This window comes from Pseudopodoces humilis, chromosome 22, assembly GCF_049639895.1.
Source record: "Pseudopodoces humilis isolate 2021_Gansu_Grassland_sample_001 chromosome 22, ASM4963989v1, whole genome shotgun sequence".
NCBI lineage: Eukaryota > Metazoa > Chordata > Aves > Passeriformes > Paridae > Pseudopodoces > Pseudopodoces humilis.
Window position 1 is genome coordinate 4,759,257 of NC_142221.1, and position 13,618 is coordinate 4,772,874.

General features: G+C 49.7%; 1 protein-coding gene across 2 annotated transcripts in view; it reads right to left on the reverse strand.

The window, feature by feature from the left end:
- Positions 1 to 4,839: 4,839 nt before the first annotated feature.
- ABL1 (ABL proto-oncogene 1, non-receptor tyrosine kinase) overlaps positions 4,840 to 13,618 on the reverse strand; it is a 77,399-nt gene continuing 68,620 nt past the window's right edge. For both annotated transcript variants that reach the window (XM_005527279.3, XM_005527280.3), the window contains exons 8-11: positions 12,024 to 12,176; positions 11,317 to 11,406; positions 10,805 to 10,969; positions 4,840 to 8,475 (exon numbers count right to left, since the gene is read on the reverse strand). In XM_005527279.3, the coding sequence (XP_005527336.2) occupies positions 6,776 to 8,475; positions 10,805 to 10,969; positions 11,317 to 11,406; positions 12,024 to 12,176 (2,108 nt within the window). In that variant the 3' untranslated portion in view covers positions 4,840 to 6,775. The remainder of the gene's footprint in view (positions 8,476 to 10,804; positions 10,970 to 11,316; positions 11,407 to 12,023; positions 12,177 to 13,618) is intronic.

The following is a 13,618-nucleotide window of genomic DNA, read 5'->3' on the forward strand; positions in this document are numbered from 1 at the left end:
TTGCTCGGACAAAAGGGTGTGGGGGGGGTTTTGCTGCTGGGGTTGCTTTGGGGGGGGGGGATTCTGCGTTTGTTCCACTTCCAGCTCTGCTCTAAATCTCTCATCCCTGCTCCCGACCCATGCAATGTAAGAAGAGGAGGGTGCCTTGAGGAGAAATCACCAAATCCCTTCCCTGATCACACACATCTTTTGTTGGGCCTGGTGCTGGGTCTGCAGCGCTGGCAGAGAGCAGGGATGGCACAAGAGGATGGTCAGTGCCAGTAGGACCAGGCAGCGAGGCTGGAGGGTTACAGCAGGATAGTCCTGGTGGTGACAGTCCCCAGGGACTGCCTGTAGTCCAGGGCCAGCCGTCAGGGAGGAGAGGGTCCTTCAGAGCCCTCCACCGAGTTGCTGCTCTCCTGCCTATTAAGGAAAAGTCCCTCGGGCAGCAAATTCTGCTTAGTGTCAAGATGCCTCTTACACGAGGCAGCTCCTGCCTGCAAAACCAGGGCAGAGCAGCGGGGTTCGAGAAAATCTTGTCCTTAGCAGCCCCTGGTGTGAGCATGGAACCCTGCCCTGGCACCACCAGTCCTGCCACAGTCCCAGTGCCCCGCTCATGTCCCAGCCCCCAAACTCCTCACCAGGGTGAGATGGCAAAGCCTGACCTTCAGTGCCCTTGTCACACCATCCCAGCTCCTGCCTGACAGCCTGGCCCTTCCTGATGCCTTCCTGGCCTCATCACCACCTAATCCCAGCCGTAGCTACTGAGGAACTCGGGTGCAGAAGGACTGAAACAAGAACTCCTGCACCTACCAGGACCACTGGGAGGTGCTCGGTGTCACTGGTGCTCCAGTCACTTGTGGTACAGCTTTGGGAACCATTAGCCTCAAAAGCCAGCACAGCAAGAGCTCCACTGCCCAGCCACTGCCCTCCTCGTTTTTGGGCAGATTTAGCCCTGGCAATCCCAGTTTTCTCTGTGCCTGCCAGAGGTACCAGCAATCAGAGCTCTAACTACCTGCTGCAGGCACTAACAGCAACTTACACACTGAGCCACTGCTGATATTTCATTGCAGGCACAAAAATGAGCCGGGAGATGATTTGCAAGCGCTAAATTGCACCCTCAAAAATCAGAGACCGTGGCAGGACTTGGTTGGGGGAATAAAAAGATTTAAAAAAAAAACCCTAAATCAGGCTGCAAGAGGTGCATTGTAATATCCATCAAGCAGACAGCACTTAATGCAGTGTTGCGTGAGTCGTTCTGACAGCAGGAGCAGTGGCTGAGGCTGAATGGAGGAGCTGGAACCCAGGGGAAAACAGTCGTGGGGCAGCAGGTCCAGGGAGCCATGGAGGAACAGGACCAGGCTCATCCCGGGATGCTGCAGAACGGGAGGGACTCCAGGCTCGCAGGGACACAGCGCCAGGATTTGTCCCTCACGCGAGGATGGCGATGGCTGCGAAGGTGAGGAAGGGCATTTCCTCCCCTGCAGCCCCGACCATCCCACACTGGGGAGCACAGCAGCGACCCCCGGCAGCACTCAGGGTGGCTGAGCCCACACAGCCCCCGGGCACCCCCAAACCCATCCCCATCCTCTCAGATTCCTGCCCCAGCAAAGGCCCCCTGTTCGGATCGGGACGCAGGCGCCGCGCTCGCATCGCACAGAGGAGACGGAGCTTTATCGATGTTTCTATGGCAACGACTTCCCCCCACCCCTTTCTTTCGAGTGTTCAAACCATCAATAAACACGCGCTGATCAATTTTACCCTGCGCTGGAGTCGGGGGGAGGGATGGAAGGAAGGAAGGGGAAGAGTTTTGGAGTAACTCTGGGTTAGTGAGGGCTGGTAAATCCCTGGCTTTTCTGTGATGGATCATTGCAGGGGAAAGTGGCACTGACTGCTGTGGAAAGGGAAAGGAAACCTGCTGGGCAATGCTGTGGCTGCGGGGATGCCTGGACTCCTGCACTCAAGTCCCAGAGAGGAACAGGCTCAGAACAGCCTCATAAAAGCTCACACATAACGAGGCTTTGATTGATGTGCAATAACTTCTGTAGAACTCACTGAAAATTGGAGCACTTATTTGGCAGGTGGGACAGAGTTGAGCTCAGCCCCCACACCTCAGGGCTCCTTGATGGGCAGCTCGGTGCCACCAGGGCAGTGCCATCACCATCCTCACCCTCTGTCAGGAAAGGGGTTCCTGCCAGGCCGTGACATGGGGCAGTTGAGGGGCCATGGCATCCCTGAACTCCCCTGAGCACATCTTGGGGTGCCTGGGAAGAGGCAGCATTCCAGGCTCTTGATTGCTCCTCCTTGGCGATTAATGCTGGGGAGGGGAGGTAAAAGTGAATGGAAAATAACTGCCTGGAGCCTGGGGGTGTGGCTGGGAGAAAGGAGGGGGGAAGATGCCAAGAAGGACCCCTGAGGGGCTGGAAAGCCCATCCCTGCACACTGGACACGGTATCTCCCACCCACCTCCCACAGGAAGCTACACCCCTTCCCAGCTCCTCTGCTCCTGATGGGGGGAGCAGCTCCTGAGGGGACACCCAGACCCCAAACTCCTTTGAGAGGTGGAGAGCTGGAACCCACCCATCAATCCCAAAGGAGCTGGATCAAACAGCCAGCAGACAGCAATGCAGGCATTGCCATCACTGCTGGCACTCTCCATGGAACACCCCACTAACCTTCCCTCCCCTAGCCTCTGCTCATCTGCTCCCATCCATGGGCTGCCCCTCAAGGTTCCTCCACCCCGGGCACACCTGCAGCACTACAAAAACACACAACAAGAATAGAAAATCTCAGAAACACACAGGATCCTCTGCAGAGGAAGAGCCTGCTTTAATTGTGTCCGAGGGACTCGTGAAGAGGCTCTGTGTATCGTAACTGGGTCATGCAGGCTGCAGGAGCACAGGTGGGACTTTTACCAGCAGAATAGATGGTAGGACAAACACAGAACCCTTAACAGGGGTTGAGGATTGCTGGGAAAGCGTTCAGCACAGCCTGGTTTGCAGGTCAGCTTTCTGCTGAGCTGCATGTACCATTGAGCCCTGAGCAGCAGCACTGCCAGGGAGAACAGCTCTGAGCCCAGCCTCAACACTGAAATGACCGAGGGCTGTCCCTCACCCACAGCTTTAGGGGCACTGGCACTGCCAAGGCATCAGGACTGACCAGGAATTGATCCAGGAGCATCACTCTCAGCAGCCCACCCAGGCCAGGTCTCACCCTCGGACAAGGAGTGTGTCCCACTCTGCTGCCAGCCTGCTTTTAGAGGCACAGGTGATGACAGGAAGCCTCTCCTCAGAGGTGACGCTGTGCTTAGGTGTACTTTCCCCTCTTTTCAGTAGTGGAAGGATGAACACCAGCCAAGGGAGAGGCTGTGGGCTGTCCCTGACCATCCTGGGGCAGTGGTCTGGCACACCTGAAAACACCTCTGGCCCAGCCTGACCATAAAAACGTGGGGCTTGTAAGAAAAAGAGTGAGTGTAAAACACTGACCACATTTTACATCTCGTGACAAGCAACTTCTCAACAAAAAGCAAGATGACATTAAAGGAAAACTTAAAAGAGTGAACATTGTAATTTCAAAAGACATGAAAACCAAAACAAAACCACAAACACAGCTATTTTTCCCCCAGAGCACTCTCACTTTCAAGCTCAATAGCCTTGAAAATTGGAGCAATCAAACTGTTAAATGCATCGATCTGTTAAATCAACTCCTACTGTACTCAGCTAAATTTAGCCTTTAATCCCCTCTCTCTCACTCCCAACACTGCAGATCTGGGGGCTTTCCCCAGCCAGGTCAGCTGGCCTCTGCCTTCCCACGACACCACAGAGCAGTCCCAAAGGCAGCAGAGATGGAAACCACCAGGAGTGATTGTACTTAGGGGCAGGTGTAGCTTCTCCATCTTCCACAGTTACTCACCAAACTCAAGTTTGGACACTGACCTTTGCCAGGGTCACAATCCCACCCAGAACTCCCAGGGTGCTGCAGCTCTGCTCACTGCAGACCCCTTTGCTGTGCCTGTGCCTTTCCAAGTGCAGGCCATTAATTTTGTTTATATTCTTTTGTTTATATTCATCCTCCTGCTTCTCCTTCATCCTCTTCAGCCTCACCAGCAGCAGCCCAATGCAGTTGCTGTCACAGCAGGCCAAGGTTCCCCATGAGCCTTGTTCTCCCAACCCAGGAGTGAGCAGATACCGGTGCCAGGACTCACAGATTTCACCAGGGACTTATTGAGAAATGCAGAGAACTGGGCTACAACCCTAAAATATCACAGTGGAAGTGTGGGACCTCAGACACACCACACACTGTCACCTGCTCTTGTTTCCTTCTCATCCATTTTTTAGTCTTTAGCATCTTCATTATATCAAGGCAGTGGCTCATTTTAGAGGCTGCTCAGTACCTGGAAATGTCCCTCCCTCAAGGTTTACTAGAAAGGCTGAAGGGAAACAGAAAATAAGAATGGACAACCAGAAATGAAGGGAACTGTATAAGGAGAGAAACTCATGGGTCATTTCACAGCAGAGGAGAAGGAAAACACAACAGCAGCTGAATTACAGAATACAAACCATTAACTGAGGAAAAGTTTAGTCAAATCTCTGATATAAATCTTCTTGAAGACAACAGCAGTCTTTGATTCAGAAGAGGTGATGACACAGTCTTACTCTGTGCATCTCTCTTCTCTCCTGACTTTTCAGAGTCAGATCAAAGGAACATGGGAAGGGGCTGCTGGCCTGGCTCTGACCATCCCACTGTGCTGAAGGGTCACACTGAACCACCCAAACAGGGAACTCCTGGTTTTGGATGAAGAGTCTAAAGGGAGTCAACTGGGTTGGAAAAGACTAACAGACAAACACAAGTTTTCCTCAACATTGATTTATTTTTAAATATACTACGCAAGAGAGACTGGAATAAAAAACAAATCAAAAAAATGGAAATAAAGAGAGAAGAATAGAAAGTCACGTACAGAAACAATCTGTACTGGACTAAATTAAAGGGGAAACGACCCCCTTAAGTATCACAGAGATGAAGGACAGAGCTATTTACACACTGTAAAAAAAGACAAGTCTACAAAAGTGTGTAATAACAAGATACAAATGTATAATATAGTGGCACAATATGTTATCAAAGTAAAAACAGTACCTCCAGGAAAGAGACGATTCAAGGGTTGGGTTTTTTCTTACATTTTTAAAGGCAGCCTGTGGCAGAAGTGTGTATTTTCTTTTGAACATTTGTCACGTGTTAAGTCATGGCTGTTTGTGAGGGTGAGAAGTGGCATGAACACACAAGAGTGAGCTACTAGAAATCATATACAAAACAAACAGTTCCAAAGAGAACAGCATAAAATACAATTGAAGGCAATTAGTGTTTAAGATACACAAGAGGGGTCATGAGTTACAGGGGAACAGAAAATGGAAAATGTGTTTTTCTCATGTTTTGAACTGTTAAGAGGAGTTAAATTGCACTGTTAATAGCCCTAAACCTTGTTCTTTCACTATTGTCACAAGTCACAGTTAGTTCCCAGCATTAATTGGGCAGGTCACAGGACCTTGGCAAGGAAGGCCAGGAGTCTTGCTGTCAGCATGTTGTGGCAGTTTCCTCGGGAGATGCACCCCAGAGAAGTGTCTGCAGTCTCCACAGATCCTTGTTTGATGCTGGATGGAACCATGCTGGCATGAAGGTAGAAATGCTTTTAACCCCATGGCACTGGAGCTCCTCCCAGGGGGTTCCAGTGGCACAGAAAGGCAGGCACCACAGCCCCTCAAAGCACAGGGCTCTGCAGGAGGGCAGTGGCCAGGCTCCATCTTCCTTCACAAAACAAAAAGCTGGAAATTCAGCTGGAGACACAGCAGCTCTCACCCACTGAGATGTGCAGGCTCAGCCAGGACTGGAGGCACAGCGGTGTCTCAGAGCTCACCCCGAGCCGTCTCTTCCCACTGCCCAAGCTCTGTGATCCCCCACCCCAAACACAGCCTGCTTAGTGTCAGACATCACCACAGCACAGCCTCCTCCAGGCCTTCTCCAGGCCTGTTCTGCTGCTGAGGGAGATCCACAAAGGCTCCTGGGCTGTGACATCAGCGGGTGCTGCCTCCAACACAGCAAGCCCAAGCAATTCACTGGAGCTCAACAACACTGAGAAACTACTGAAAACACAGAAACAAAGGGTAGCGGGTGGAATCAGAGGAGGAATTTGGGCAATCATCACTTGTAGCATTCTGTCATTAAAAAAACCTTACATTAATAACTTTTCCCCCTTCCCTCCCAAGCACCAAATCTGTTGCATTAGTGTCAGGTAAATGACAGACTTGGGCCAGGGCTGTGTGCTGGGCAAACTCTCCCAAGAAATGCAGTGGGTATATTGCTATCCAAACACTCATCCACATGTACATGGGGGCAGAGGAAGGGGACAAAAATGCAGTACAAAATCCTCCTGAGGAGGATGGTATCTCAGTGTCCACCAGTCTGGCTTCAGTCTTAATGGTCTGTCCAAAACAATAAAATATTAATAAAAAGGCATGGTGTGACATCAGCATTTAGACTTGTAGTCCACAAGGCAAGAACTCCACAGATAAGATGATTACAAGTATATGAAACACAGGGAATCTGAGTTCAGAGGGTGGGAAGTGCCTCTTGAACACGGCCCTGCCTTCAGAGCTGGGGCATCCGTTCACAGTCTGTGTCCTTGGCACAGTCCTGACCTGAACGCCCCACTCCACTGTCAGTCCACACGTTACTCTCTCCACAGCTGGCTTTGGCCCATTGTGATTGATTGATTCACTTGTTTGTTTTTCAGCCTGGTTTCTTGCTACCTCTGAACAATGTCGCTGATTTCTTTCACAGAGCTGAGCAGTTTGCTAAAGTCCTGGGTGGCCGCGGGGCCGCTGCCAGCGGTCGCTGGGCAGATCTGAAGCTCCCGTAGGTTGTTCTCCAGCTTATTGATGGCCTCCCGAAAGGCAAATTTGTTCCTCATCTGCTGAATGGAGTCCACATAGCTCACACAGAAGGTGTAGAGGTTCTTGCCAGCCTCCAGGACAGCGCTGTGGCTGGCCATTTGCTCAGAGTTCTTGCTGATGGCGAGCCGGAGAGCCTCGGTGCTTTCCAACACCACCCCTTTGGTGATGGTGCCACTGGCAATCCTCTCCGGGGGCTGCCGGGTCTTCCGCAGAGAGACCCTGGTGGATATGAGGGGAATGAAGGCTGTGGATGATGTCTGGTCCCCGCCTGGGGCAGAGGGTATGGATGAGGAAGAGGCAGCTGGGGTTGCTGTGCTCAGCAGCAGCTTTGTAGAGGACTGTGGCTTTGGTACAGAGGGGATCCCCAGCTTTTTCACACTTTCCCCTGACTGGTTTGGCTTGACAGCATCGCCGCCTGCAGCCTCTCCAACCTGAGTCAACTGTTTGGATTTCGGCCCAGACACCACATCTGCTGCTGCTTCATGGCTGGGACTGTGAGAAACCTTCCCAGGCTTGGCAATGGAGGATGAAGACAGTGGGAGTGGAGGGGCTGGTTTCAGCTTCGATAACTTCCCTTTGTCCTTCCCTGCCGACTCCGAGGTCTGCTTGAGCCTCCTCAGGCGTGGCTCCTCAGAGGAAGCTTTGCTGGTCCCCACGAACCCAGCAGGGCTGGGTTTGGCAGCAGAACCTTGGTCCATCATCACAGTGGTACCTAAGGCACTGGATTTGACTCCATCATCTTTGTGGAGCCCGCTGGAGGAAGGAGGGGCAGCAGGTTGCCTACGGCCAAGTTTTGGCGTCAGGGTGGGAGGGCTGGAACCAGGGCTTGACTCTGCATCTTTGAACACATCATCAGCAGTCTCTTCATTCTTCTTAAGCAGCCGTGGAGGAGGGGTCACTGTTCCCCTGACAGCAATGTCAGCCTTGGCCTCGTTTGCCCGCTTCCGAGGCAGCGCTGGCTTCTCACTTTTGTGCCCCCCGAAAGTGGAGGAATCAAACTGGCGCCCCGTGGACTGCAAATCCCGAGGCAGCGTCACGGATTTCCACTCTGTGTCCTTCGCTCCATGGGGCACACAGGAGGCTGAGCAGGACCTCAAGAAACGCTTGCTGGAGTTGGAACTGCTCTCCTCCTCACCAGCCACCCCTCGACTGCTGCTCATCGTGCTGGACTTCTTCCGTAAGTGGGGAGATAAGAACCCAGAGTTCCCAGTCACAACCCCATTGGTGACACCTGCCCCATTGCTTGGGCTCTGGAACTTGGAGGGGTCAGCTGTGTCTGCAGGGGGGGCAATGAAAGCTCCGTTGCCAGCATCCCTGCACTCCTCCTCCCCGCCTGCCCTGCGCTCCACGTGTCCATCCATCTCCCTGAAGGAGCTGCTCCGTTTCGGAGGGGTAGGGGCAGTTTTCTTCTTCTTCTTGATCAGGGCACTGAAGAGGTTGTGCTTTTTGTCTTTTGGAAGCAGCCGCTCATCTTCATTCAAACTGGTCTCCAGGGCCACCCTCTCCTTCCGTGGGAGCAAGGGAGAAACAGCAGGTTCATGATCCAGGGGGTCTGCAAGGGAAAAGGAAAGTTTTCTGAGCATTGCTCAGAGAGCCAGAATAACCCATTTTCTTACAGGATCAAACCAGTGCAGATCCTCCAAAAGGTGCAGGTTCTCTAAACAGACACGACTTTGGAGCAGAAATAAAGTGCAGCCACACCCAAGCCTGCACTGAACGTGGTCCATGATCCTGCATCCATCCATTCCTGAGGTGGCTGCCAAACTACTTTCCCTGTGGGTTTCTGACTGGAAGAGCGACACATAAACATGGAATGTTTGTGTTCAGATTCTCCTCCTCACATCTGGAGACCTGTCTAAACTTCACACCGTGAAGAAGATAAATACAAAGAGGCCTTTGCTTTAGTCCCTGTGCTATTGCTGTCTTTTGAATTGCTGACCCCTGAATTACTAAGGCACCTCTGTAACCCACCTCCATCCCCAGGCTCCTTGTTCATTTTCCTGATGTCATCCTTTGTGGGGAATGGAAAGAACTGTTTCATGAGCAGAAATCAGGATCAAGATATGACACTTCAGGTCGTACCACTGCGAAGATGCTCAGCTTTGTACAGCAACAGAGAAAAGGGGCAGTACCAGCCTCCTTCAGCTGCAGAGGGAAGTGATGGGGTGACCCTCTCTCCACTTACAAGCGGTACTTAAAAATGAATAATGGTTTATAATAAATTCATACAGAGTCCTGGAAGTCTCTGTGTTTGACTGACAGAGGGACTCCTTCCCAGGCCAGGCACTCCAGTGGCATTCTAATCCAAAGGAGGAATGCCTGCAGGGCAGCATATACATTTACAGCTTGACTAGGCAGCAAGGAGGGAGATGAAGCAGAGTCATAAGGAAGGATGCTTCTTAGTCACTAATTGGTGACCATCATGCTACGGGTAGGATTTTGGCAGAGGAATGGATTTTGGTTGAGGGGAGACAATTTGAAAAAAAAAAAAATATTAGAGAGGACAACATGTTTTCACAGAAACACTGCAGTTACACCATTCCCACGGGACTCAGGGGGACCTGGACAGCCAGAAGAGCCAGACCATGGCCTTACAGAGTATAGACACAGTAAAGGTACAGAAATCCAGAGAAAACTAGCAGCTAGCACTGAGGATCAGCTTCCAGCTGCTGAACTTGCTATGGAAACACTGACAATTGGAAGGGAAACTGCAATAAAACTTTATTGTGAAAAAATTTCTTCCACAGTAAAGAGTGAAATGATTCCCAGCATAATGTTAAAATCATATTATGCCTGCTGTACTTGAATTTCTCAAAGCTCTCAAGTATTAAAATGAAATTATTTTAACTTCAAATGCTTGTAATAATAGGCAATTATATTTCCTATATATGGTAAATAACCTTCCTTCCTGAGTCACTGGTACTTTCTTTTTCCAATATTTTAAATCCCCTCTTCCCCCACCCCCCCAGATGTACACTGGTTACTGAAACATGTACTACTGGGTGAATCTGACATCACACAAAAGAGGTCTGTCACACGAATGGTCAAAAGAGGCAGCCTCAACAGGAGCTGGAAAAAACCCCACTGTATTTCATTTGACATTCTTGTTTTTCAAACACAGAGCTAGATACAAATCTCCTGTACTCATTCGGCCTTTTACCACTGCTTTTATTACCTTGGAATGGAAGGTAAGTGCCTGAAAAAACTGATTGGAAGTTTAATTTTATGGAAGAGTCTGTAAATACCTCTTTGTCCCTCGTTGAAATTATATTTGGTGCCTGCCAAGAGTAATACTCTTCTGTGCTGCAAGCACAAATTTGGTAGGATGGAACAGTGAAGAAACCTCCCTTATGGGGCTTGCTAAACCCAAGCTATCACCCTGCTTTAAATTATGCAGTGTGGTAGTGTAAAGTGGCTTGAACACAGCAGATTACCCAGCACTCAGATGCAGTGGGAGATCCCACTGATAGCTCCTGCCAGGGAATGGGAAGAGGATATGATCAGAGAGCTCTGTGCTCAGGCTCTGGTCTTTAGGGAGCTGCAGGCAACAGCCATTAAGTTAAAAGAACTCCAAGGGCTTCTCTAAGCAACAGCAGGGAGATCACCAGTCCCTCAGCTAGCTAAGGATTCACACTCCCAGCTGCTGTGTATATCTGGCTCCAGAATTAACAACCTAACAACCTTTGCAAAAACTAATAAAAGGAGTTCTGGACCCAGGACAGCAAACTCAGCAGCCTGTCACCCAGAAACACAGCGCTGGTACAGAGAGATGGCACCTGTTATTAGGCACAGCCTTTGCCTACGTGAGGGCCTGGAGCTAGATGTGCATTTTGTTTCCCCCTGTATTTCCTGAAGGAATAATGACTTTAATTAAAACCTACCACATTCCCCCTGGCCTCGAGCATGTGCAGTCTCCAAGCCCTCGTTGGCATCTTTGCTTTCGGCAGCTCTCCTCGATGTTCGCGTTTTGGTTGGCAACTCTGGGGCTTGGAGGAAATTGCTCACTACACTCTTCATGCCCTTCTTTCCTAGCTCCTTCTCCACCTCTGCAATGCACAGAAGAAAAACAATCACTGCAATCAACTGAAGATAAAAAACTATTGCTCAGTTTGGAATTAATAGCACAAAAGAAAAGCAAATAATGAAAAACAGGGGTTCCTTGGGGTTATTTAGCCATTTGGCCCATTAAAATGAGATGTTTGCCCAGAAAAAAAATACCCACATGTAAGCAAATAACTGCTTTCTACATAATTTACACCAGGTAGTATAACACAGGACTGTGAAAACTGCAGTTTCACTGCAAAGCAGTCTATGAATAACAGGCAGAGTTAAGGATGCAGTCAGCCTTTTCCTCACCCCTGGAATTGCTGGTCCAACAGCGACCCAGACCTACCATCTGATATGCTGGATTCCTGAAACATCGTTTCAAAGGCCTGATGGATCTCAGCAAAGGAAGGTCTATCAGAAGGACTCCACTGCCAGCCTGAAAAAAAGCACACCACCACTCAAAACTTCCCTCCAGCAGCAGACACTCAATACCCTACACCAGGAGGAGCCAGAAATCACAGTTCCCTTCCAGTACACTGAGATAAAATACTGACATAAAAATCTGATTTACAGGGTGCTGAGTGTCTGCAACCACTTTGGCTCAGTGACAGCTGCAGACACCCAGCACTCCCTAAATCAGGTTTTGGTGTCAGTGTGTGACAGTAGGTGCTGAGCACTGCTGGGGAAAAGTGCAGAGCACTGAGTCACGTACCAAAAGGCCACAGTGAAGAGTCACAGTCAGTCCTGCAAGAAGCCAAATAAAGCTACAGCTTCATCCTTGGAGCACAAGCTTTTCTTTAAGTTGTCAGGCAAAAGGAGACAAGGGAAGCATTGAGATCCACAACAAATCTCCTCTCTGGGCCTGTGGGCTGCCAGTAGAGATGAACAGCTGGTTTCATAGCATATTCATCTTCTAGAGAAAACAGTTTTAACCAAACGCTTCCACACAGCACTGCACCTTCCCTGCAACTGGCAGGGCATTTTCATGCCTTGAGGTACACAGCCAGACCCCTGCACTTTTACTGCACCCTTGCAGGGCTAAGAAACACTTACATGCTCTCATGAGCTCATAAACTTTCTCAGGACAGCCTTCAGGACGCTCCATACGGTAGTCCTTCTCCAACAGCTCATAGACTTGAGACAGGTCAATCCCAGGGTAAGGGGACATACCATAGGTTGCAATTTCCCACAGCAGAACACCAAAGGCTGCAGTAGAGAACAAGAGGGAAACAAAAAAAAAGGAGGGGGAGGGAAAAAAAAAATAAATCAATAAGCTTTGTTTTCATCTTGAATTTGAGAGGATGTTTAGTGGGAGTAGTCACTAAACAGTGCTGCACACTTAGACCAGCCCTGGGTGGCTCAGATCCCATGCTCAGCAGCAGCTTAAATGTTAAAGAAGCATAACAAGCTTCTCCGTCAGCACAGACAAGTCTCCTGCGATATGACAGGGTAGAATTAGACTAATTTTCAATGTATCAGTTGTCTCAAACCTGAATGCCTTGAGATCCTTCAAGTCCTATTAGAGGCACAATTAAGAGACTTCACAGTGGATTAGCTGAAACCGCTTCACTGCTGTACTGCAGTCGCTCCCTCAGTGTGACAGCTCCTCTCATTTGCAACCTCTCCCTGGAGGACTCACACATTTTAATAGCTCAGTGTTTTTGGGGTGCCCTTGTTTAGCTGCAGTGTGGTCTGCAAGGGGAATCTGGGAGGCAGCAGTGAGAGGAAAGTTTCAGCAGCTGGTACCAATGAGATATGGTGAGGGTGAGACATTTTGGTCCCAGGGAAAGCTGAATAGGAACAGGGAGAGCACAAAGAGGGTCTTGAAATAGGCATTCAAGTGGCAGCAGTCAGTGGGGATGCAGGTCAGCAGCGGGGTCAGGCAGCTAACCCAGGAGTCAGGCACACAGAATATACCCAACACCAGTTCAACAACCTGCATATAATTAGTTCAGTCACCCTATTCTGTTCTTAACCTGAAGAGAAAGCGATTACAATTCTGCATAAGTAAGGAAATCACATCACATTACATGGCAACACCACCAAGGGCAATTTACATTAGACATTTCTGTGCACAATTTTCTTTGATTGCTGTCTTGAGGCAGTGAGGTGAAAACATCTAAACCCCAGCGTGCCCAGCAGCAGCCCTGGCCTCCAGGGACAGCTGATCTCTGATGAGGTCTCAAAGTCCACTGCCCCAATTCTGCTTCCCGAGGTTACATTAACCCTAACTAAAGATACCCCATATTCCTTTGGGATCTTTCCTCCCCCAAGTCCTCTGCTATTGAAAGGCACCAGGGATCCTGCTGCCACCACAGCAGTACAGCAACATCCTAAGACTGTGGCAGATACTCAGCAGCCAACACCACATGGAAACCCAAATCAGCAGAAACACCTTGGTCAGCAATCACATACTCCTTGGAAGGCTGTTTTGGCTTTTCCTCCTCCATCTACAAAACATTTTACATCAGCCATCTACCTAAAAGTTTCTTCAACATAAAAACTTTCTCTACACATTTTCCCCCCAAATTGCAGAAAACTTCATCTCTGCCTCACTACTGTCTTGGTTCATACATAGAAGACACTCAGGATATCATTTTCCAAGTGCCTTTGGGACCACATTCCACAAACTTCTATCTCATGTCACT